We start from the raw sequence: 26,110 nt of genomic DNA on the forward strand, positions 1-26,110 counted from the left end.
CCCCCCCAGCAAAGCAACCCCGGGATGCTGAAATCCCCCAGTCCTTGAAATGGAAAGGGGGGGGCTCGGGAAACCTTCAGGGAGCAGGCGGGGAGGGGGCTGCCCAGGCTCCAGAAGCTCCTTCTCGCTGGTTCCTCCCCATCGCCCTCCTGCTGCCTGCCTCCCCTCCGCTTCTACTGGTCCTTTGCAAGTGCGGGGAAGCCCTAGTCCCTCCAGCCCCCCTCAAATTCCTTCTAAGAGCCCCACATTGCACGGGCCAAGCCCCATGGAGTCGGCGCCTATGAGCCTAAATTGGCCCGTGCAATGTGGGGCTAAGTAGAGTTATCCAGTGTAGGTTCTCTCACGCTCAGGGGATTATGGCAGGAGGCCCTGTTCTCACTGCCTACGTGGCTATCCGCTTCCAAGGTCATGGAGGAGGGTGAAGCCTGAATTTACTTATTCTTAAGAGTTAAAACGGCTTTGGAATGGGAAGAATCGGTTAAAGTATGGATTTTATATGAATTTACAAATTTAGTTATCATTCCCAGAGCTGTCAAGCTGAAAGGATACATTCAGACACAATCTTTGTAACATTCTAGCAACTTTAGGCAATCGAAACCAAAATGGCTACATTTAATATACTTTGCCCATAGTCTGAGCAGCAGGAGGGCGCTGAGACAATTGTACAAAGGCTGAGCTGAAAGGCTGGTTTGGAGGCAGTTTCAGCCTTCTACGGATTCAACATTGGCTAGCTGTCAAAACATAGCGCTCTTGATTGTTGGGCTTCAGTTATTCATAAATCCCATTCATAAAACACGAAGTCCGTAAATCCCATTCTTAAAATGCAGAGACCGTGTTTTCCTGTATTTATAAGATATGTGAATCTTTTGCGACTGAGTGGAGAGGGGTTTGGGGTTCCTCGTCCCAGGGGATAATGTCAGATGGTAACCCCCTCCCCTGTAATTTCCGTAACACCAGGAAGGAATTCCCCCCACCCTAGTCACATGCAGCTGGGCTCACTTGCCAGAGCCACCTGGAGGGCTTGACTACAATTCCCATCATCCCTGACCACTGGTCCTGCTAGCTAGGGATGATGGTAGCTGTAGTCCAAAAACAGCTGGAGACCCAAATTTGGGAAACCCTGTTCTCCCTGAAGGACAAAGGAGGGTTCACTTGCACCAGAACGTCAGGTGAGCCCTGCAGGATCAGGCCCAAGGGGCCCCTGTCCTCCCAGGGGCCTCTTCTGGGAAGCCCACCGGCAGCACTTGAGCTCCAGAGAATGGGGGAGGCGCATTTCTTCTAGGGACACATTTCTGGGGTCCCCACGGTGCGCCCCAGCCTGGCTCCGCTCTGCCAGGGCAGCTGCGTGTTGTTTCACTGCAGGTGAGCCTGCCCCGTGCAATGTGGGGCTCTTAGAAGGAATTTGAGGGGGGCCGGAGGGACTAGGGCTTCCCCGCACTTGCAAAGGACCAGTAGAAGCGGAGGGGAGGCAGGCAGTATGAGGGCGATGGGGAGGAACCAGCGAGAAGGAGCTTCTGGAGCCTGGGCAGCCCCCTCCCCGCCTGCTCCCTGAAGGTGTCCCGAGCCCCCCCTTTCCATTTCAAGGATTGGGGGACCTCAGCATCCCGGGGTTGCTTTGCTCTGGGGGGGGAGGGGGTCCTATTTTGTTTGCTGAGGGCAGGAGTCACAATCCTGTCACATTGTGTTGTGTCTGGCTTTTAGGTAAGGGTGTGAGGCTCAGGTGGGACAGAGTTGAGAAGGAAAATATCCCGGGGTGCGGATTCACTCCGCTGCCCAGCTCCTCAGGGTGCCACTCCCCGGGGGTCCCTCTGGTCAGCAAAAGAAGGAGAATCCTGCCAAGTTAAAGAAGCAAAACAGCGGTCCGTTGACCTGATCTTTATTTGTTGCAACAAGGTTCAAACACACCAAGAGTAGGACCCCTGAGAAGATGGTTGCATGGATTTTTAAGACCTCTCCCCATTTCCCACAATACATTTCCCAATACATTTTCTTTGATGCATCACAGATTTCTCACAAGGTAGGAGTCTTTGGCATTCAGAAACATGGACCCGTCACCCACCCCTGTCAACAACCCCAATTTCCCACACATTTAAACTACCCTCTTGCAATAAGAACAATAATAGTGTTTACACATCCCTCTAGCTGCAAGGCTTTCCTGGGCTTCTCCTTTGGAAGTATCAGGATCCTCCTCCTCCTCCTCCAATCGGGCTTCTGTTCCGGGAATAAGGGGGGGGGGTGAGCCTCCTCCCAAACTGCCAGCTTCTCTCGGAAGTGGAGCTTCAACGCCGGATTGCCGCTCAGCGCCATAGCTCTAGGGGCGCGCCCTTTCGGAAAGGGAAGGAGGGGCGGCAGGGGATCCCCCCCCAATAAAACATCGATGTTGCATCAAATGAAATAAGAATCGGGAGCGAGGACAAAGAGGTAAAGGGGTCGCGGCGGGGGGGGGGGGAGAGGGGAGAGAAGGACCCAGAGAGGAACCCCGCGCCAGCTCCCCAAAGCGCCTTCCGTGCCCCCCCCCGGCAGGGCCTGGATCCCTGAACGTGTGCTGCGAAGGGGGCTTTCCTTGGCAGGGGTGGACGTGGGGCGCCCACCCACGGGGTCCCACGAGGACTCCCTGGCCCCGTTTCCCCTGCGCAGGTATCCCCGGGGCCCTGTGCGCTCCGCGCGGAGAGAGGCAGACCATGAAAGGGTTAACGGGCGCGAGAAATGCCTAGATAGAGACCCCCCTGTCCCTCCCCACCTCGTCTTGGGGGACACCTCCGGATGGAGAGATGGGTCGCGCATGGCGAGGGGTCAGCCGCGACTAGGATGCCTCTGGGTGCAGGGGAGACTCCGGGAGAGAGGGAGGGGGCCAAGGGTGGGGGGAGCCGGGGGTAGGAGGGAGGGGAGCATCCCCGGGGAAGGAAGCGCAGCATTGGCGGGGGGGGGGGGAGACGAGTCTTTGGGGAGACGTCTCCATCATGGCGCCCATGAGGAATCTCCGGAGGGGCCGCCTTGGCTTCTCCCTCCCACCCAGGAATCGACTCCCCCTTCAAGGCAACCAGAGAGGGATCTCTGGATAGTGGGGGGGGGTCCAGTCCCCCCACCCCTTCCTTCCTTCAATCTCCATCCTCTTCCCGCCCCCATAAGCCCCTGCCCAGACCTCAAAGGCATTTCTGTTCCTCTTACTTTTTATAGGCAATGTCAGGGTGACTGACAAGCTGAGATACTTCCCAGTTAAAGGACCCATTTTCATGATAGACAGTGCTTGTGGCTGGAGGCTCTACAGACATGGTGTGCCTATGGAGGCCAAAGACTACCAGTATTAGCACAGGTGAGCTGTGTGACCTTCCCAAATTTACAGACTGTATGTGAATGAGAGTTTGTGGGTGGGATTATTGTTTACGGCAACCCTGTGATTTTCTCCACCCAAAACATTTCGTGACCTGATATTGCACTACGAATTCCAAAATAACTACCAAAAAATCACAAGATAATACAACTGATTGTAGTATTTATACCCTGCCCATCTGGTTGGGTTTCCAGTACACATAAAAGACAGTAAAACATCCAACATTAAAAAGCTCCTAATACAGGTCTCCCTTCAACTATCTTCTAAATGTCAGATAGTTGTTTATTTCCTCGACCTCTGAAGGGAGGGAACCAGCAGAAGACCCTCAGAGGAGAACCTCAGTGTTCAGAGTGAAGGATGGGGTTGGAGACACTCCTTCAGGTCTACAGGGCCGAGGCTGTTTAGGGCTCTAGGTTGCAGAACTTGCTCCTTCATAACGATCTCCTAGACTGACATATAGTTAGGAGAGTAGGAAAAAACGCTCAGATCAGGAATAAATTCATATCTCAAGAAATAACACAACTTCAGGTTGTTAATGAATCTGTACTACATATTAAAGGATGAAGTTTCCACTAAGTAGAGTTATCCATTTGCCTTGAATATCCAGCTTTTCAGTGCCAGATTAGGATAGTCCTGTGTCAGAAGACGGAGCAAGAGATCAGGCAGCACATCAGTATTATAAGGAACAATGGGGGGGTGTTTCCCATTTGCCAGCTCCTTTCTTTCTGCTTCTCCTGCTCTCTCCATGCAATGCAAGGCATGTAGACGGAGATCCGTCTCCAAGAACAGGAGCTTCCCTGAGCACCTATTCAGCTGACCCCAAGCACCAAGCCTTGCCACTAGTTCTCTGACTGACCCAGACCACACTCCCTGGAAAAGATGTAGACCTGGGTCTCATATAATGGTCCACATGGACTTCCTGAGGCCATTGGGACTGTGCAGGTCATTCATGAAGATCTAGAGGTGGAAACAGGGGTGGATGGAGGATTATGATGCCGAGGATGGGAAATGTCCAAAGGAACGATGGATCATAGAGAGAGAGGGCCTTTTCATCGAGAGAGAGAAGCTGCATTTCCTGTGAGGAAACAATTGATGTGAAAAGGCTGTTTTCCAAGATCATGCTGCTTTATTAATGATGATTGAGGATAATGAAAGTTTGCTGCTGCATTACTATCATTTGACATCATTGCATCTTTATTTCCTCAAAACTGGGAACATGGGTAGGAGGCAGGGGAATATAGGAGATGCTGAAATAAGAAAAGCTGCTAATGGCGTTTGATGTGCTCTCTTTCCCTTTGTTCTCTTCCTTGAAACCCAAACAGGATTTCCTTTCCTCCCACACTGAGGAGGGTCATGGAGAAGAGAGACAGACTTCCAGGGGAAAGGGCACCTTTGTTTTCATTAGATATAGACATTGACATGTGTGAAATGTGGAACATGCTTCATTGAATGAGCACACATAGCTCACATCAACAAACCCCAAAAGTGGCGAAACCATTTAAAGGTATAGAGTGTGAAAAGACTTTCACTGATAGAACACATCAGCCGACTAACATGGGGAAGAAAGGATTCAAATGCACGGAGTGTGGGAAGAACTTCAGTCATAGTGGACACCTCAATATACATCTACGGACTCACACAGGGGAAAAACCATTTAAATGCATGGAGTGCGGAAGGCAATTCAGTCAGAGTGGAAGCCTAAATAGGCACCTACTGACTCACACAGGGGAGAAACCATATGAAGGTATGGAGTGTGGAAAGAGCTTTCGTGATACTGGAACCCTTAGAACACATCAACGGATTCACACAGGGGAGAATCCATATGAATGTATGGAGTGCGGAAAGAGCTTTCGTGATAATAGAACCCTTAGAACACATCAATGGACTCACACAGAGGAGAAACCATATGAATGTATGGAGTGTGGAAAGAGCTTTCGTGATAATAGAACCCTTAGAACACATCGACGGACTCACACAGAGGAGAAACCATATGAATGTTTGGAGTGCGGAAAGAGCTTCCGTTTCAATGCAAACCTTAGACGACATCAACGGACTCACACAGGGGAAAAACCATTTAAATGCATTGAGTGTGGCAAGAGATTTAGTGATAATGGAAAACTTAGAAGACATCAACAGACTCACACAGGGGAGAAACCATATAAATGTATGGAGTGTGGAAAGAGCTTCAGTTTCAATGCAAACCTTAGACAACATCAACGGACTCACACAGGGGAAAAACCATTTAAATGCATTGAGTGCGGAAAGAGATTTAGTGATAATGGAACCCTTAGAAGACATCAACAGACTCACACAGGTGAGAAACCATGTAAATGTATGGAGTGCGGAAAGAGCTTTAGTGATAATCGAAACCTTAGAATACATCAACGGACTCACACGGGGGAGAAACCATATGAATGTATGGAGTGCGGAAGGAGATTCAGTTTCAATGCAGCCCTTAGACGACATCTATGGACTCACACAGGGGGAAAACCATTTAAATGTCTGGAGTGCGGAAATAGCTTTAGTGATAATGGAAAGCTTAGAACACATCAACGGACTCACACAGGCGAAAAACCATATGAATGTATGGAGTGCGGAAAGAGCTTCAGTTTCAATGCAACCCTTAGAAGACATCAACAGACTCACACAGGGGAGAACCCATATGAATGTACGGAGTGTGGAAAGAGCTTTTGTGATAATGGAACCCTTAGAAGACATCAACGGACTCACACAGGTGAGAAACCATGTAAATGTATGGAGTGCGGAAAGAGCTTTAGTGATAATCGAAACCTTAGAATACATCAACGGACTCACACGGGGGAGAAACCATATGAATGTATGGAGTGCGGAAAGAGCTTTAGTGATAATCGAAACCTTAGAAGACATCAACAGACTCACACGGGGGAGAAACCATATGAATGTATGGAGTGTCGAAAGAGCTTTCGTGATAATGGAACTCTTAGAATACATCAACGGACTCACACGGGGGAGAAACCATATGAATGTATGGAGTGCGGAAAGAGCTATTGTGATAATCGAAACCTTAGAAGACATCAACGGACTCACACGGGGGAGAAACCATATGAATGTATGGAGTGTGGAAAGAGCTTTCGTGATAATGGAACTCTTAGAATACATCAACGGACTCACACGGGGGAGAAACCATATGAATGTATGGAGTGCGGAAAGAGCTATTGTGATAATGGAACCCTTAGAAGACATCAACGGACTCACACGGGGGAGAAACCATATGAATGTATGGAGTGTGGAAAGAGCTTTAGTGATAATCGAAACCTTAGAAGACATCAACAGACTCACACAGGGGAAAAACCATTTAAATGCATGGAGTGCGGAAAGAAATTCAGTCAGAGTGGACACCTTAATAGACATCAACTGACTCACACAGGGGAGAAACCATATGAATGAATGGAGTGCGGAGGAGCTTCGGTTTCAATGAAACCCTTAGAAGACATCAATGGACTCACACAGGGGAAAAACCCTTTAAATGCATTGAGAGCGGTAAAGCTTCAGGCAGAGTGGAACCCTTGATTTACATTAACAAACTCACACAGGAGACAAACCATATAAGTGTCAGGAAGTTAAATAAAGGTAGAGGTCCATTTCTAGTGGAAGTTCTAAATCAACAGACTCATGCACAGGATGAACTTTAAGAGTTAAAACCCTACAAACCATCAACAGACATGAGGAGAAGCAGTTTAAATGGAAAGATTACAGAAAGTGATTTAATTATAATGGAATGTTTAAGAAACATCTAGGGACTGTCACAAGGGAGAACCCATTTAGATGTATGGAGTGTGGGACATGTTCCTCTCAGTGTCCACTCTTCTTCCCAGCAATGAACTCCGAAGAAATCCGTATTTCTGCTTCAGGGCCAGCTGAGTCTGTTTCTCTTGTCCTTCTCTCTTAGCTAGGTAACTCCTGTCTAATCTGCTCTGCATCGGTGTCACTCCCTGCTTCTGAGACCACTGGAAAAGAGGAGGGTCAATCCCCCCCCCCTCCTGCTCCCAGGAAAGCTGATCTGCCTGAGAATGCATTCCCCCATACTCAGCTTCAGACCATTCCCTGACGCATTGCGAGAACCCTTGAAAAACAAGTGATTTGGCTCACCATTGGAAGCTAAGACCCATAAAAGGTTGAATATGAAAGATACGTGGTTGAAGTATAATGCTATTCTGATGGAAGTAGGGGACCAATTTAGATTAAAATCTTGTGATCTGTTGAAAGATAAATTAGATGATAGGTTCCAGTACATCCAGATAAATGAAGTGTTTAAAATGGACAAGAAATTTGGTTTTCAAAGAGAGAAATCCAAACTGGAAATGGAATTATTAGATACAAAACCAAAAAACCTATCTAAGATGTATAATTTATTACATTTTATGTTAATATTTAAATCTTAGAATAGCTTTGGAAGTGGATATATGCTGCAGGCTTAGAAGTAGAAGATAATGTATTTTAAAATAGTATTATTTGTAAGTGATAAAATGTGAAGTTATTTTAAGTGTGATTAAAAAAAAAGATTGTTAGAAATGATGATATATGTAAATTGCTAAAGATGAAGTAAAATGAAAATCAGATAGGTGGGACTTGGGGAAGCCCACTTCACAATGTATAGGAAAATAAGGATATGACAAGACTTTGTTTGTATTGTTTGTTTTTCTGATTGTGTTCTTTATTTGTGTTATAAAATGAATATTTTTTGGGGGGGACAGAAAAATCCCCATAAAAACAACTGATACGGCAATATAGCACAGATCACAGTGTGTGTTTCTAGGATGCGCATTTGCCTGGAATAGCCAGCATAAAGCTTTGCTTCGTGAAGTCCCTGCAGATGCCGAGTTGCTGACTTTCCTCCCAGGCAACAGGAAGCGAAAGACACACCTCCATTGCCCTGTGTCCTTCCAGCCTCTTTCCTCCCTTGCTCCCTTCTGCCGGTTTGTGTGCCTGACTTAGATATCCTGTGTGCTGTATTTTTTTACTGCTGAAACGGGATTTGCTCTCAGGAGCTAAGTTTTGTGCCTCACTGGGGACCCGGTGAGAACTGTATGCTTTGAAAGCTCAGTAAACTATTACTGAAGAAGTCCTGCTGCTTCTGTGTGCGTTTTTGTCCTCAGCGTGGGAATTGCTCTGCATGTGGCTTCTACCCTGCTGATGCCCTGGAGTTGCTCTGCTCAAGCATGCAAGATGGTTTTTGCACCAAGCTCTGTCACCCCCACCACCGTATGATCTCCAAACACTGCTTCTTCACCATAACATCTCCCTGCCCCCTGCGCATTCTGAAAAAAAGCTTGAAATACTGAAATTGAATGGGAGATTTCCCCCCAAGCCTATTTGCAGGATGGGGAAGGAGGGGCTACAGGTACGAGGAAAGTCTCCTGGGGGGCCCATCTTCACTCATGAACCCCATGGAGCAACCCCAGAGTTGTGCTTATTCTGGGGTTGGGAGAAGATAATACTTTTCCATATTCCCAGAAGTTATTATTCAATCCTGCTGCTAGGGAGTTTTCCTACCAGAGGACCAGAGTGTATATTATATTATGCCACACCGACTCGGCCCCTTACACACTGACCAGATGCTTGGAAGCTGTGGCTGGATGGTTTCGTGGGAGCCGATTGAAACTAAATCCTTCGAAGACAGAGGTCTTATGGCTAGGTCGGGATGGCATGGGGATGAGGGACCAACTCCCTTCTCTTGTGGGGGCCCAATTAGTGCCATTGCCTTCCGTTAAGAGTTTGGGTGTAATCTTTGACGCCTCCCTTTCCATGGAGGCGCAAATTACAGCAACAGCCAAGGCAAAATTTTCCCACCTTCGCCGCATCAAGCAGTTGGTCCCTTACCTTTCCCGCCCCGACCTGGCCACAGTGATCCATGCGACGGTCATCTCCAGGCTTCACTACTGTAATTCGCTCTACGCGGGGCTGCCCTTGAAGCTGTCCCAGAAACTCCAGCGGGTACAGAATGCTGCAGCGAGGCTCCTCACAGGATCTCTGCCATGGGAGCATATTCATCCAGTGCTTTTCAAGCTGCACTGGCTCCCGGTGGAGTACAGGGTCAGATTTAAGGTGCTGCTTTTGACCTTTAAAGCCCTTCACGGCCTAGGACCCTCGTACCTACGGGACCGCCTCGCCTGGTATGCCCCACGGAGAGCCTCAAGGTCCATAAATAACAACACCCTAGTGGTCCCAGGCCCTAAGGAAGTTAGATTGGCTTCAGCCAGAGCCAGGGCCTTTTCAACACTGGCTCCGGCCTGGTGGAACGCTCTGCCTCATGAGACCAGGGCCCTGCAGGATCTGATTTCTTTCCGCAGGGCCTGTAAGACAGAGTTGTTCCGCCTGGCCTTTGGCTTGGAGCCAATTTGATTCCCTCCCCCCCCCTTTTCTTTTTTCTTTTCCTTCTCCTGCAATGAGGCTACATTTTAATATTTTAATGTCCCATTATTTTAATGTTGTATTTTATTTTTGTTTTTAAGTTGTAATCATTCATCTTGTTTTTATTATTGCTTGTAAGCCGCTCTGAGCCCGGCCTTGGCTGGGGAGGGCGGGGTATAAATAAAAAATTATTATTATTATTATTATTGTTGTTGTTGTTGTTGTTGTTGTTATTATATTACTATCATACTGATTTTACTGCTATGGCTGCTGTTGCTGTCATGGACTGGCTGTGTTGGGGGGGGGGGGAGGCACCAGCTGGGAGACCCACAAAGGAAGAAGGCTCAGATCCTGGGGACTGGTGGTGGGATGGCGATGAGCAGATAGAGGGAGAAAGGGGAGCAGACCGGGAGGGGAGGTGTTGCCAGCTGAGGAGGAAACAGGGTTTGCTGAGCAGGAAGAGGCTGGGGCAGAGAGCAGTTCAGACCCAGAGGGAGGAGAGGAGGGGGCCAGGAGACCCAGAGGAGGCCGGCTACTGGAGCACCCAGGGAGACACCGAGGCTGTGGTGGGGCCTTGGGGTGTCGTATAACTGTCCCCCCAATTCCTGGTTTGAAGAGCACCAATACCTAAAGCACGGACGCACGGCTCGTGGCGTGGAGTGGGCGAGGGAAGGATTTAGCAATGTAAACATTGGGGGGGAACCCCACTTTGCAATTGGATTGCCAGGATCAACCCCTCCCCCGCTCTCCTGATCTACAGGAGGAAGAGGGGAGGAGGGAAACCTTCCTCCCCCTCCCCCAATTCCTCCCCTCCCCGCACATCCTCTCACCCCGCCCCCACAACCCCAAATCCCCTCCCCAATATGTTGCTCCTCCTCCTCGCCATCCGCCATCTGTTCCGGGAATGGGGGGGGTGAGCCCCCCTCCCAAACTGCCTGCTTCTCCCGGAAGTGGCTCTTCTGCGCCGGATTGCTACTCTGCGCCGTAGCTCTAGGGGCGCGCGCTTTCGGAAAGGGGAGGAGGGGCGGCAGGGGAGGGGACCCCCCCCCCCGTGGATGTTGCAGGAAAGGAAAGGATAATCTGGAGCGAGGAGAAAGAGGTAAAGGGGTCGCGGGGGAGGGGAGAGAAGGATCCAGAGACCCCAAAGCGCCTTTCGTGGGCCCCACGGGCAGGGTCTGGATCCCTGCACTCCTACTCCGAAGGGGGCTTTCCCTGGCCCCTTAGGCGCCCTGGCGGGGGCGGTCATGGAGCGCCCACCCAGGGATTCCCCACGAGGACCCCCTTGCCATATTTCCCCCACACAGGCATCCCTGGGGCCCTGTGCGCTCCGCATGGAAAAGGCAGGCCATGAAAGGGTTAACGGCGGCGAGGGACGCCTGAATAGAGACCCCCGTGTGGCTGATGTAGGGGGGGCGTCCTCTGGATGGAGACGTGGGGCGCGCAGGTCGAGGGGTGAGCTTCTGGGTGCAGGGAGACTCAGGGAAAGAGGGAGGGGTCGAGGAAGTCGGGGGGGGGAGCATCCCTGGGGCGGGGAAGGGCACCATTGGCGTGGGGGGGGGGGAGAAAGGAAGACCAGTCTGTAGGGAGAGGTCTCCATCGTGGCAGACGCTAGGATTCTCCAGAGGGGCCGCCTTGGCTTCTCCCTCCCGCCAAGGAATCGGCCATCCCTTCAAGGCGACCAGAGAGGGATCTGTCGAAAGTGGGGGGTCCAGTCCCCCCACCCCTCCCTTCCTGCAAGCTCCATCCTCTTCCCACCCCATAAGCCCCTGCCCTGTCCAGACGCAGCGGTTCAAATCCCGAGAGGAAGAGGGGAGGGGAGAGCCCTTTTCAGAAGCCGTTCTCTGTCTCCACAATCCTACCCAGGAAGCAGACAGAAACCTTTTCCTCTCTCTCAGGCTTCCATCTTTGTCTTTTCCACTGCCTGGTTCATTGAGGATGAGGATAATGTACACCTGTCATCAGAAACAGGGGTGCAGAGTCCATGGAATGGCTCTCAGGCTTGATATGGAAGTTGCACCTCAAAAGCATTTCTGTTCCTCTTATTCTTTGTAGGCAGTGTCAGAGTGACTGACAAGCTGAGATTCTTCCCAGTCAAAGGACCCATTTTCATGATAGACAGTGTCTGTGGCTGGAGGCTCTACATACAAGGTGTGTCTACACAGGCCAAAGAGTGCCAGTATTAGCACAGGTGAGGTGTGTGACCTCCCCTAATTTACAGACTGTATGTGAATGAGAAGTTGTGGGTGGGATTACCGTTTATGGCATCCCTGTGATTTTCTCCACCCATGACATTTCATGAGCTGATATTGCAGTATGAATTCAAAAATAACTACAAAAGAATAACAATATAATAAGAATGATTGTAGTATTTCTACGCTGCCTATCTGGCTGGGTTTCCCCCGCCACTCTGGGCAGCTTACAGTACATATAAAAGACAGTAAAACATCAAACATTAAAAACCTCCCAATACAGGGCTGCTTTCAGCTGTCTTATAAATGTCAGATAGTTGCCCATTTCCTTGCCCTCTGCCTGCTTCCCTGTAACTTCGCTTCTCACTGGGGGGGGGGGGGTGAACCAGCAGAAGACCCTCGAAGGAGGACCTCAGCATACAGACTGAGCGATGGGGGTGGAGACGTTCCTTCAGGTCTACATACCCGAGGCTGTTTAGGGCCTTAGGTTGCAGATTTTGCTCCTCCGCAATGATCTCCAGAGCAATTCCGACATACAATTAGCAGAGTAGGAAAAATGCTTAGAGACAGCAAAAAATTCCTTCAGCAAATCAATTTGTTACTGAAGGCATATTAGGATTCTATGCCTGAAACATGCAACCACGGCAATTTAATGGTCAGCACCAACATTGCGAATTGTGCTCAGAAATGTACTGGGAGTCAGTGAGGATCCTTTCAGACAGGTGTTATGTTGTCTCAGCTGGTGCTCCCATTCTGTTCTCTACCAGCCACATTCTGGATTAGTTGCAGTTTCCGGGTCACCTTCAAAGGTAGCCCTGTCAGCATCCCCCTTGAGCCAGTGCCACTGACTGGACTCATCCACTTCAGCCCCGACTGGGCCAGGCGAGCTGGGGTAGCACTTCCAGAGACCTTCTGCACAGGAACAGGTCAAAGTGCTGTGGACTCACAACTCAGAGTTGTGAGCACCAGATTCACTCCCGAAGACAGTCGTTGCACAGCAGAGTACAGCAGAGCATAAACCACTCGGAGAACAGCTCTGTAGAATAACTACTTTTATTCTATCTACAACTATCATACAAACTATATACAGAGCTAAATGGAGAAGCTAGACTGCACTGAGAGTCTGCAGCTGCTCTTAGCAGCAACCTTATCTATACAGAGATAACACACTCTCTCTCTAACACTCAGTCTCTCTCTCTTTTGTGAGGCTGGAGCGAAATAAGTGGAGAGCAGAAACCGCCCCCCTCCTTTCTGGAGAATCAGCAGAGAACACCAGCAGATTCTTGGAATGGGAGGGGTGAAATCTCCTCAAGCCCCATGTATCACATGGCAGTAATCCAAGCGGGAGATCACCAGAGCATGCACCACTCTGGGGAGACAGTCTCCAGGCATGGAGGGTCTCAGCTGGCATACCAGATGGAACTGGTAGACAGCTGCCCTGGGCACAGAATTGACCTGTGCCTCCATGGACAGCTGTGAGTCCAAAATGACCCCCAGGTTGTGCACCTAGTCCTTTTGGGGCACAGTTAGCCCCATCAGGTCTAGGGAGTCTCCCACACCTGCCTGCCCCCTGTCCCCCTGGGACAGTATTTCTTTCTTATCAAGATTCAACCTCAATCTGTTAGCCGCCATCTATCCTCCAAGTGCCTCCAGACACTTACACAGGACCTTCACTGGTTCCAATTTAAAAGAGAGGAAGAGCTGGGCATCATCCACATACTGGGGAACACCCAGCCCAAACCCCCTGATGATCTCTCCCAGCGTCTTCATATAGATATTAAAAAGCATGGGGAGAGGACGGAGCCCTGAGGCACCCCACAAGTGAGCACCCAGGGGTCAGAACACTCATCCCCCAACACCAATTTCTGGACATGGCTCAGGAGGAAGGAGGGGAACCACTGCATAGCAGGGCCCCCAGCTCCCCTAGAGGGTCTAGAAGGATACCATGGTCAAAGGTCTCCAAAGCCGCTGAGAGATCCAGCAGAACCAGGAAAGAGCTTTCCCCTTGGTCTCTAGCCCATCGGAGATCATCAAGCAGCGCAACCAGGGCAGTTTCAGGCCTGAATCCCAATCAGAAGGATCATGGTGGCAGAAGCTTTCCTGGTCCTGCAGCCCACAAAAGCTCCAGCCACAAGACGTTCATTAGCTTTGAAGGGGCCAATGGATTTGTGGTCTTTTCTTCAAAAGACAAATATTCTGAATACCTTTACAGTGACGTATGATGTAAATAGCGCTTCTGTTTTCCAGAATTCCCCAGCCCACCAAGGATTTGAGACCCATCAGGTATCCTCACCTGGTTTAGCCGGCCGGTTGAAGCCGTTCCTGGGATTGTGGCCCTTTTGAATGCTGACAGCTTCTCTCAGGTGAGAGCTGAGTGCAGGGTGGGGACCAATGGTGGAATAATTACTCCAGAAGGTGGACTACATTTCCTCCACCAAAGGTACTACCGCTCCCCTAACACCCCAAGACATCCTATAATTATGATATTTAAGACAGATCAGGAATAAATTCATATCACAAGAAATAACACAACTTCAGGTTGTTAATGAATCAACACCACATATTCAAGGTTGATGTTTCCACTAAGTATAGTTATCTCCTCGCCTTGAATATCCTGCTTTTCAGTGCCAGATTATGATAGTCCTCTGTCATAAGGCAAGCACAGGATCAGGCTGCACATATTCATTATAAAGAACCATTTGGGTCGGTGTTTCCGCCTGGGATTCCCATGTGCCAGCTGCTTTGCTTCTGCTTCTGCTCTCTCCATGCAATGCAAGGCATGTAGACAGAGGTCCATCTCCAAGAACAGGAGCTTCCCTGAGCACCCATTCAGCTGACGCCAAGCACCAAGCCTTGTCACTAGTTCTCTAACTGACCCAGACCACAGTCCCTGGAAGTGATGTAGACCTGGGTCTCACAAAATGGTTCATATGGACCTCCTGACGCCAATGGGACTGTGCAGGTGACTCATAAAGATCTAGAGGTGGATGCAGGATTATGATGCAGACAATGGGGAATGTCCAGAGGAACAATGAACCAGAGAGAGAGGGCCTTTTCATGGAGAGAGAGAGTAGCTGCCTTGCCTTTGAGGAAACAATTGATTTGAAAAGGCTGTTTTCCAAGATCATGCTGCTTTATCAATGATGATTGAGGATTATGAAATGTTGCTGATGCATTACTATCATTTGACATCATTGCATCTTCATTTCCTAAACACTGGGAACATGGGTAGGAGGCAGGGGAATGTAGGAGATACTGAAATAAGAGAAGGTGCTAACGGCGCTTGCTGTGTTCTCTTCCCCTTTCTTCTCTTCCTTGAAACCCAAACAGGATTTCCTTTCCTCCCACTTTGAAGAAGGGGATGGAGAAGACATTCAGAATTCTGAGGGATGGGGCACTTTGGTTTCATTAGGTATAGACATTTAAATGTGTGAAATGTGGAATATGCTTCACTGAATGAGCACACATAGCTCACATCAACGACCTCCAACAGGGGAGAAACCATTGAAAGGTATGGAGTGTGGGCAAAGTTTCACTGATAGTGGAAAACTTAGAACACATCAGCGAACTAACATGGGCAAAAAAGAATTCCAATGCAGGGAGCGCAGGAAGAACTTCAGTCAACATGGACACTTAAGTTTACATCAACAGTTTCACACAGGGGAGAAACGTTTTAAATGCATGGATTGTGGAAAGAGCTTCAGTCAGAATGGACACTTAAGTTTACATCAACGTACTCACACAGGGGAGAAACTATTTAAATGCCTGGAGTGCGGAAAGAGCTTTAGTGAGAATGGAAACCTTAGAAGACATCAACGGACTCACACAGGGGAGAAACCATATAAATGTATGGAGTGTGGAAAGAGCTTCAGTCGGAGTGGACACCTCAATATACATCAACGGACTCACACAGGGGAGAAACTATTTAAATGCCTGGAGTGCGGAAGGAGCTTTAGTGAAAGTGGATCCCTTAGAAAACATCAACGGACTCACACAGGGGAGAAACCATTTAAATGCCTGGAGTGCGGAAAGATCTTCAGTTTCGGTGCAAACCTTAGAACACATCAACGAACTCACACAGGGGAGAAACCATATAAATGTATGGAGTGTGGAAAGAGCTTCAGTTTCAATGCAGACCTTAGAACACATCAACGAACTCACACAGGGGAGAAACCATTTAAATGCATGGAGTGCGGAAAGTGCTTCAGACAGAATGGAGAGCTTAGAAAACATCAACGGACTCACACAGGGGAAAAACCATATAAATGCATGGAGTGCGGAAAGTGCTTCAGTCAGAATGGAGTCCTTAAATTACACCAGCGAATTCACACAGGAGAGAAACCATTTAAATGTATGGAGTGCGGAAAGTGCTTCAGTCAGAATGGAGTCCTTAAATTACACCAGCGAATTCACATAGGAGAGAAACCATTTAAATGCATGGAGTGCGGAATGAGCTTTAGTTATAATGGGAATCTTAAAAAACATCAATGGACTCACACAGGGGAGAAACCATTTAAATGTCTGGAGTGCGGAAATTGCTTCAGTCAGAATGGAGACCTTAAATTACACCAGCGAATTCACACAGGAGAGAAACCATTTAAATGCATGGAGTGCGGAAAGTGCTTTAGTCAGAATGGAGTCCTTAAATTACACCAGCGGATTCACACAGGAGAAAAACCATTTAAATGTATGGAGTGCGGAAAGAGCTTTAGTGTTAATGGAACCCTTAAAAAACATCAACGGACTCACACAGGGGAGAAACCATTTAAATGCATGGAGTGTGGAATGAGCTTTGCTGATAATGGAACTCTTAAAAAACATCAACGGACTCACACAGGGGAGAAACCATTTAAATGCATGGAGTGCGGAAATTGCTTCAGTCAGAATGGAGACCTTAGAAAACATCAACGGATTCACACGGGGGAAAAACCATTTACATGTATGGAGTGCGGAAAGAGCTTCAGTCAGAGTGGACACCTCAATATACATCAACGGACTCACACAGGGGAGAAACCATTTAAATGCCTGGAGTGCGGAAAGAGCTTTAATTTCAATGCATCCCTTAGAACACATCAAAGGACTCACACAGGGGAGAAACCATTTAAATGTATGGAGTGCGGAAAGAGCTTCAGTCAGAGTGGACACCTCAATATACATCAACGGACTCACACAGGGGAGAAACCATTTAAATGCCTGGAGTGCGGAAATTGCTTCAGTCAGAATGGAGACCTTAGAAAACATCAACGGACTCACACGGGGGAGAAACCATATAAATGCATGGAGTGCGGAAAGTGCTTTAGTCAGAATGGAGTCCTTAAATTACACCAGCGGATTCACACAGGAGAGAAACCATTTAAATGTATGGAGTGCGGAAAGAGCTTTAGTGATAATGGAACCCTTAAAAAACATCAACGGACTCACACAGGGGAGAAACCATTTAAATGCATGGAGTGCGGAATGAGCTTTGGTGATAATGGAACTCTTAAAAAACATCAACGGAATCACACAGGGGAGAAACCATTTAAATGCATGGAGTGCGGAAATTGCTTCAGTCAGAATGGAGACCTTAGAAAACATCAACGGACTCACACGGGGGAAAAACCATTTACATGTATGGAGTGCGGAAAGAGCTTCAGTCATTATGGAAATCTTAGGAAACATCAGGAGACACACAGGGGAGAAACTGTTTAAATGTATGGACTGTGGAAGGAGCTCCAGTCAGAGTGGAACCCTTGATTTATGTGAAGAAACTCACACAAAACACAAACCTTATAAATATCAGGAAAGTCGATAGAGGTTCAGTCTTGGTGTTAATTCTAAATCAACAGATTCACGGACAGGAAGAATCTTTGGAGTTGAAACCGTACAAACCATCAACAGACTCAAAGAGGAGAAGCAGTTTAAATGGAAAGATTGCAAAAAGTTCTTTATTTACAATGTAGTGTTTAAGGAAAATCCAGAAACTCTCAGATGTAAAAACCCATTTAGATGTATGGAGTGTTGGAGGTCTTCCTCTCAGAGTCCACTCTTTTCTTCATAGAAATGAACTCAGGAGGAAATAAGTCTTTAACACATGTTGTGTATGTGAAGTTCTGGTTTTTTATGTGTAAAACTCTATCGTAATAAAATATTGAAGGCAATGTCAAACAATGTGATTATGATCTAAGATGTAAAGTGCCTTTTGATAGAGAAGGGCAGAGTGTTTGTCTGGATTGTTGGTGGTCAATGAGGATTAGGGCTGGGCGATATATTGTCCAAACTGGTTTCTAGACCATATCATGATAACCTTTCAAAAACAATTGATATGGCAACACACCAAGAATCACAGTGTGTGTTTCCAGGATGCTCATTTGCCTGGAAGCCACTGGCAGAAAGCTTTGCTTCGTGAAGCCCCTGAATATGCTGAGTTGCTGACTTCCCTCCCAGGCGACAGGAAGCGAAAGACACACCTCCATTGCTCTGCATCCTTCCAGCCTCCTTCCTGCCTTGCTCCCTTCTGCCGGTTTGTCTGCCTGACTTAGATATCCTGTGTGCTGTATTTGTTTACTGCTGAAACTGCTGTACTCAAGCATGAAAAATTGGTGCATATTTGTGTGACTGGTTTTTGCACCAAACTTTCTCACCACCACCATGTGTGATCTCCAAACAACACAAGTGTGGCGTATGTAGTGTGTGAGTGTGAGTGTGTGTGAAGTTTGTACAAACTGGATGATGGGGGGGTTCCTGCTACAGTTCCCCCCTTCGGAGATAAGATTGCAAAGGTGGCTACTTTGCAATCCTTTTCTCCACACAATTTAAGGTGGTAAATATTAACCTGCTATTCTCCGTCCCAGATGTGTGTGTCCATGTGAACCTGAAAGGGACTTGGATGTCACGATTCTAAAGGATATTTGCATAGAAATATAATAGTGTAACAGTGCACATAGTTAGACATAAAATTAATATTTTGTTGCTCAGTTACTTGTGGTATTCTAGCACCTTGGAAGAAATATTTTCTCAATAGTGGTCTATGCTTTGCATTTAGCAGGAAGGTCCACTAATGACTGAAAAATGCAGTTTGCTATGCCCCCCGCCATTTTTGTGTTCTCAGGTGTCAAGGTAGCTCTTCTGTGGTCTCACACCGGCATGGTGTCACAGTAGTGGCAATCCCTGGTGAATTCACTTAGGGCTTTCATATTGACCATGTTGCCTGGCACTCACCACAGCTGGCACAGGTTTGGACACGTCATGAGAGAAATGTCTTTGCCTTGGCCATTCCATGGGATTTTATTATTATAGGCTCTGGTCTTGCAGTCATGGGAAGTTGCTCACTTGCACTTTAAGGACCAAAAGCTAATTGCAGCCTGGATACACTTGCCCAATTCAAACTGAGTCCAATTTGAATTTATCTTGCCCCAATGTTCTCAACTTTTCAAACGAATCTGTTAAAACAAAACCATTCTTAAAGGGCACTTGTCCAAATAAGTCAATTTAACTCTATAAGGGATTATTTCTGCTAAACCAAAGCATATACACCTTCCTGAAGCTTCTCCTTCGTAAAGTGAGTTTTGGCACATTTTTTAAAATGGGTAGGGAAGTTTGCAGAGTGCCAGGTGAAACAACGAAATGTGGTTATAAATTTATCTAATTCTAAACATTGGACTACATAATAGCCTGATCTGTTAAAAAAGCATAAAATGTATGAGAATCCTCCACTGGGGTGTAAGGAATAAGACATTAAAGATAAAAACAATAACACACAAAAATAGCTCCCCCCCCCTTGTGGAAATAACACACTGTCAGACACATTTCAACATTCCTACGTAATAACACATAATACAAAAAAACTAATTAAATATCAGTTGCATATCTTGAGACAATTGTGATCTTCTCAATCCTGGAGGTCTTAAGGTTCAAAAGTGAGAAAATGTCCTTGCATTTCAACTCCTCCCCCCTTTGTCAGCCCCACTTCCCCTTTGAAAGAAATTGCTGTGGCCACTTTGAAAACTTTGGTGTCTGTTGTTGTTGCAGGTCTTGTGGTGGCAAAGCTTTTCATTGGATCTGTGGTAACACATTTGTAGAAGTGATATCCTGTAAGGGGCAGGGTTTTGGGGACTTAAAAGACAGAGTTAGAAAAGGGAAAGGGCGAAAGGCAAAAAGGATGTCCTTCAGTTTCCGTGCGAAGCTGCAAATAAAAATCTTAGCGGATTAAGCATTTTATTCATTTCAATATTATTATTACATTTTCATATAATTACTGTTATTATCTGCTAAGTTTGTTTGCTTTCCTTCACTTTGGTTTTTTTTCCCCTTCCATATTATTAAATAAAAAAATTACTCCACATGTAGAGAAAGAGAACTGTAAAAAAATACAAGAAAGGTTAAAATAAATAAAAAGAAAGCAAAAAATTAGATTACCAGTCAGATGAAAACAGGGTTGACGCAAAGACATCAGATTCAGAAAATAATTATTATTAAATAATATAAAGATATTGTCAAAACCACACAGATTACTACTGGACTAAAAATGGGGGGGGGAATGGAAAAAGGCTTAAAATTCAGCATGCGCTATCTGATAAGTAGAACTTGATGAAAATGACTTTCAACATGTGATTGACATGTCCTCAAAGTAAAAACACACACACACACACACAATGACCTATGAGGAACCAAAAATAAATAAATGCTAAGACACACAATTTTTAAGAAACCTGAAGTAACCTGTTTTGGCATTCTAACATCCCAAATGAAAATAAAAGAGTGTTTCTTGATGTGACAACATCGGATAGAATGTTAATAGCAAAATACTGGGAAATGACTTAATACCAAGAAAAAATGAATGGCAATTTAAAGTTGTGCAAGTACCTTGAACTAGCCAACATGACAGAATTAATAAGAAATGCTCAGGCAAAAGGTAAACAAATAACATTCCACAAACAATGTTTGGCTGTGCTTCGATTAATATCATAGACATCATGGAAAAACGGATTAAATAAATGAAAACAGATTATTTGTGTAGCAGGAACCCCCCCCCCCATCATCCAGTTTGTACAAACTTCACACACACTCACACACTACATACGCTACACTTCTGTTATAAATTCATAGAAAATCAACCATGCATCGGATTTGCACTGTTCTACAGTGGTGCCTCGCAAGACGAAAAGAATCCGTTCCGTGATTCTCTTCGTCTAGCGGTTTTTTCGTCTTGCGAAGCAAGCCCATTGACAGCTTAGCGGATTAGCGCTACAGCGGTCTAGCGGCTTTTCGTGATCAGCTGTTAAGCGGGTTATCAGCGGAACAGCTGATAGGTGGCTTAGCGGCTTAGGAAAAGGGGGGGAGCAGAAAAAACCCGCGGGGACGCGCAAGATTTTTTCGTCTTGCGAAGCAACCCCATAGGGAAATTCGTTTTGCGAAGCGCCTCCAAAATGGAAAACCCTTTTGTCTAGCGGGTTTTCCGTCTTGTGAGGCGTTCGTCTTGTGGGGCACCACTGTACTTTTATTTTACTCCATGAAGGAAGGACTACAAAATGGGGAAGGTTTGATACAGGGCAGCCATAATCCCTTCACCATCCCAGCACATCCACAGGAGCCCTGCCCAGTTGCTATGCCAACCCTGATGTTCCTAGACAGAAGACCATCAAGATCACAAAGAACTTGCATATGGGAGTGGATTCAGCATGGACTGGAACAAAGGACAATGATCAGATCTTCCCTCTGGGAGCAGGAAACTGCCAACTCCCCTTTGTCTCCTGGAAGAGACTCGTGGGGAGGGGGAGAGAAGGGAACCAGCCAGGTGACAGGACACTCAGGTTACCACCACAACTCCTCCCTCAACCCCTCCTTTCTGTAATGTATGCATGATGTTTCTGGGGGTGGGCTTGACTTACAGGATGGGAATTCCAAAACTTTTTATAAGACCTTGCACACCATTTTTCTGTGTCTTTCCTCTCACCTGCAAGTGAGGGGAGCACCCTGTCGCGACAGTCTTTCTTCAGTAAAGACCAAGCCTTCAGGCTGCTGATTTGCTTCAATTTACTCTGGTTGGTGTCTTTACTTTTTGTCCAAGGGAGCCCTTGGATTTTTCCGGTAAGAAGGTGTTTTTTTTAGGATTTCCCCCACAAAATAAACCGCCACAGAGACCAGATTACTTTATTCCTTGCATTGCGGGGGGGGGGGGGAGCCTCTGCCCGCAAACATATCAACAGCTGGCCTTGCTTTCTTATTGGCCTCATTGTGTTACCTCTGATGGGAGACACAAGGGATGAATTTTACCTGGGTGTCTCGTGTGTGTGTGTGTGTGTGTGCAAAAGTCAGAGCCCCATTTCCCCCCGTAACACAGGAGTCACAGAGTCCAAGCCACTGCTCAACGTGCACCAGTACCTAAAACACGGACGGATCTAATCTCGCGACGTGGGGTGGGGGAGGGAAGGATTTTGCAATGTAAACATTTTGGGGTGCGAGACCCCACTTTGCGAGTGGATTGCCGGGATCAGGCCCTTCCCCGCTCTCTTGATCCCCAGAAGAAAGAAGGAAGGGGGAATACCTTCCTGTCTCCCCCCCCCCTCAGTTCCTCCCCTCCCGGCACATCCTTCTCTCACCCCACCCCCCACAACCCCAAATCCTGCCCCCATCCATTGCACCCATTTCTTCTCCTCCTCCTCACTATTCGGCTTCTGTTCCGGGAATGGGGGGGGTGAGCTCCCTCCCAAACGGCCTGCTTCTCCCGGAAGTGGAGCTTCTACGCCGGATTGCTGCTCTGTGGCGTAGCTCTAGGGGAGCGCTCTTTTGGAAAGGGGAGGCGGGGCATCATGGGAGGGGACCCCCTCCCCCACGTCAATGTTGCAGGAAAGGAAAGGAGAATCTGGAGCGAGGACAAAGAGGTAAAGGGGTCGCGGGGGGAGGGGAGAAAAGGATTCAGAGACCCCCGCCAGCTCCCCCAACTGCCTTCCGTGGGGCCTGGATCCCTGCGCGTGTGCTGCGAAGGGGGCTTTCCTTGGCCCCTTAGGCGCCTTGGCAGCGGTGGACATGGGGAACCTATGCAGGGGGTCCCCACGAGGGCCCCCTTGCCCCGTTTCCCCGCGTAGGCATCCCTGGGGTCCTATGGGCTCCGCACGGATAAAGGCGGGCCATGAAAGGGTTAACGGGCATGAGGGACGCCTGGATAGAGACCCCCCTGTCCCTAATCTGTGCGTCTTGGGGTGGCCCCTCAGGATGGAAAGATGGAGGGTGAGGGGTGAGCCGCGCCAAAGGGGGCCTCTGGGTGCAGGGGAGACTCTGGAACAGAGGGAGTCAAGGAAGTGGGGAGGGGAGCATCCCTGGGGCAGGGAAGGGCAGCATTGGGGGGGGTAAGAAACTGTCTTTGGGGAGACTTCTCCATGGTGGCACCTGCGGGGATTCTCTAGAGGGGCCGCCTTGGCTTCTCCCTCCCGCCCAAGAATCAGCCACCCCTTCAAGGTGACCAGAGAGGGATCCCTGGAAAGTGAGGGGTCGTGTCCCCCCACCCCTTCCTTCCTGCAAGCTCCATCCTCTTCCCACCCCATGAGCCCCCATAAGCTCCTGCCCTGTCCAGGAAGAGGGGAAGGGAGAGGCCTTCTCAGAAGTAGCTCTTCGTTTCCGCAATCCCACCCAGGAAGCAGCCAGAAACCTTTTCCTCTCTCTCGGGCTTCCATCTTTATGTTTCTCTTCCACTGCCTGGTTCCAGTACAAAGAAAAGACAGTAAAACATCAGACATTAAAAACCTCCCGAAACAGGGCTGCCTTCAGCTGTCTTCTAAATGTCAGAATGTTGCCCATTTCCTCGCCCTCTGCCTGGTTCCCTATAACTTCGCTTCTTGCAGGAGGGGAATCAGCAGAAGATCTTCGAAGGAGGACCTCCCTGTCCAGACTGAGCGATGTTGGTGGAGATGCTCCTTGAGGCCTACAGGGTCGAGGCTGTTGAGGGCTTTAGGTTGCAGATCTTGCTGCTCCATAACAATCTATTTCAGCAAAAAAAAAAATATTACTGAAGGCAAAGAAGCATAACAGGATAATTTTTTTTTAGCAAAACCTTAACTTACATAAAACCCTAACTTAGCATACCAAAACAGCACTCAAGTAAGAATCACACAAGCAGAGTAGAGAAGTAGCAGACTAGGAAGTGGGACCAGGTGCCTACTGTAATTTATAAACAATTCCATGTCAGAGTAACCTTGGGACTGGATAACAAGCCTGGCTCACTCCAGTTTAAACCAGCTTCATCTGGTTCCCCAAAACAAGAAAGGTTCTTCATAACCTCATCGCAACTTATCCCACCACCAGCTCTCAGCAAAAAGAAACTGCCGAGTTTCAGGAAGCCTGCATTAGATCAATACTTTTCTATGCCTGGAAAATGCAACCATGACACTTTAAAGGTCAGCCCCAACAGTGTGAAATGTGCTTGAAAATCTGCGTGGAGCCAGGTAAGATCCTTTAGAGGAAGTGATATGTGGTCCCGGCGCTGCTCCCATGCAGTTGCAGTTTTGGGTCAAAGGGAGTCCCATCTAGACCACAAAGCAGTAGTCCAAGCTGGAAATAACCAGAGCATGCACCACTCTGGCGAGACAGTCTGCGGGGAAGGAGGGTCTCAGCCTGCATTCCAGATGGAGCTGCTAGACTGCTGCCCTGGACACAGAATTGACCTGCACCTCCATGGTCAGCTGTGAGTCCAAAATGACCTCTAGGCTGCACACCTGGTTATTTAGGGGCACAGTTACCCCATCAGGACCAGGGGGTCCCCCACACCTGCCCATCCCCTTGTTCCCCAGGGACAGTACTTCTGTCTTGTCAGGATTCAAGCTCAATCTGTTAGCCACCATCCATCTTCAAACCACCTCCAGGCACCAACACAGTGCATTCACCACCTTCACTGCTTCTGATTAAAATGAGAAGATCTGTGTATCACCCAAATATTCGAGAACACCCAGCCCCAAACCCCTGATGATCTCTCCCAGCAGTTTCATATAGATATTAAAAAGCATGGGGGAGAGGACAGAGCCCTGAGGCACCCAACAAGTGAGAGCCCAGGGGTCTGAACACTCATCCCCAACACCACTTTGTGGACATGGCCCAGGAGGAAGGAGGGGAACCACTGCATAACCATTTCCCCAGCTCTCCTAGAGGGTCCAGAAGGACACCATGGCCAAAGGTCTCCAAAGCCACTGAGAGATCCAACAGAACCAGGAAACAGCTTTCCCCTCAAACTCTAGCGCATCAGAGACCATCAACCAGCACAACCAGGGCAGTTTCTGTCGCATGATGAGGCCTGAATCCCAATTGGAAGGATAATGGTGGAAGAAGCTTTCCTGCTCCTTCACCCCCAAAAGCTCCAGGCACAATATTTTCATTAGCTTTGAAGGGGCCACCGGATACTTGGTGGTCTTCTCTTCAAAAGGCAAATATTTTGAATACTTTCAGAGTGACATATGATGTACATAGCGCTTCTGTATTCCTTGTTCCACATCGGAGAGACTTTGATACACAGGTCTGAGCTCATCTCTCCCGCTATAGAAGAGACTATAGAAAGAAAAAAGACTCATAAATAAATACCGCCCTCGGCTGCACAGCCCGCCAGTCCTGGGCAGAGAACTCGCAGTTGTGCCAAGGGGGGAATGAGCCCAAACTCTGCAGCCCCAGCCCTCAGCCGGAGAGGAGCCTTCAAGCAAAACACAAAGTGAGAAAACTCCTCTTTCCTCTCAGCCTCAGCCCCTCTTGGCCGAGATAGAGACAATAAAATATATAGACACACACAGAGCTGGGAGCCTGTTGTTGCTGTGTGGGGGGGTGTGGGGGTGTTTTCCTCTCTCTCTCTCTCTCTCTCTCTCACACACACACACACACACACACAGCTGGCCCTTGTTACCAGAAAAATCCGAGGGCTCCCTTGGACAAAAAGTAAAGACACAAACCAGAGTAAATTGAAGCAAATCAGCAGCCTGAAGGCTTGGTCTTTATTGAAGAAAGACTGTCGCGACAGGGTGCTCCCCTCACTTGCAGGTGAGAGGAAAGACAAAGAAAAACAGTGTGCAAGGTCTTATAAAAACTTTTGAAATTCCCCTCCTCTAGGTCAAGCGCGCCCCCAGAAACATCATGCATACATTACAGAAAGGAGGGGTTGAGGGAGGAGTTGGTGGTAACCTGAGTGTCCTGTCACCTGGCTGGTTCCTCCTTTCCCCCTGCCCATGAGTCACTTCCAGGAGACAAA

General features: G+C 48.0%; 3 protein-coding genes across 14 annotated transcripts in view; all 3 read left to right on the forward strand.

Annotated features, from left to right (window-relative positions):
* The window catches only part of LOC310686803 (uncharacterized protein), a 128,980-nt gene extending 120,548 nt beyond the window's left edge, over positions 1 to 8,432 (forward strand). For all 3 annotated transcript variants that reach the window (XM_083461058.1, XM_083461057.1, XM_083461059.1), the window contains one exon: positions 5,076 to 8,432. In XM_083461058.1, coding sequence (XP_083317184.1) covers positions 5,076 to 6,757 — 1,682 coding nt within the window. In that variant the 3' untranslated portion in view covers positions 6,758 to 8,432. The remainder of the gene's footprint in view (positions 1 to 5,075) is intronic.
* Positions 1 to 21,226, forward strand: part of LOC310686828 (uncharacterized protein) — a 46,288-nt gene extending 25,062 nt beyond the window's left edge. Inside the window, exons 1-5 of one of the 9 annotated variants that reach the window (XM_083461153.1) lie at positions 2,243 to 2,421; positions 3,178 to 3,313; positions 11,774 to 11,909; positions 14,158 to 14,273; positions 15,241 to 21,226. In XM_083461153.1, coding sequence (XP_083317279.1) covers positions 15,367 to 17,601 — 2,235 coding nt within the window. In that variant the 5' untranslated portion in view covers positions 2,243 to 2,421; positions 3,178 to 3,313; positions 11,774 to 11,909; positions 14,158 to 14,273; positions 15,241 to 15,366 and the 3' untranslated portion in view covers positions 17,602 to 21,226. Of the gene's footprint in view, positions 1 to 2,242; positions 2,422 to 3,177; positions 3,314 to 10,554; positions 10,821 to 11,773; positions 11,910 to 14,157; positions 14,274 to 15,240 lie in introns of those variants that run through there. The other 8 variants (XM_083461157.1, XM_083461154.1, XM_083461155.1 and 5 more) reach the window with 8 other exon arrangements.
* A 1,337-nt stretch (positions 21,227 to 22,563) lies between these two features.
* The window catches only part of LOC310686994 (uncharacterized protein), a 74,656-nt gene continuing 71,109 nt past the window's right edge, over positions 22,564 to 26,110 (forward strand). For both annotated transcript variants that reach the window (XM_083461598.1, XM_083461599.1), the window contains exon 1: positions 22,564 to 22,772. In XM_083461598.1, coding sequence (XP_083317724.1) covers positions 22,577 to 22,772 — 196 coding nt within the window. In that variant the 5' untranslated portion in view covers positions 22,564 to 22,576. The remainder of the gene's footprint in view (positions 22,773 to 26,110) is intronic.

This window comes from Podarcis liolepis (genome assembly GCF_965112155.1).
Source record: "Podarcis liolepis genome assembly, chromosome: 10".
Classification (NCBI taxonomy): domain Eukaryota; kingdom Metazoa; phylum Chordata; class Lepidosauria; order Squamata; family Lacertidae; genus Podarcis; species Podarcis liolepis.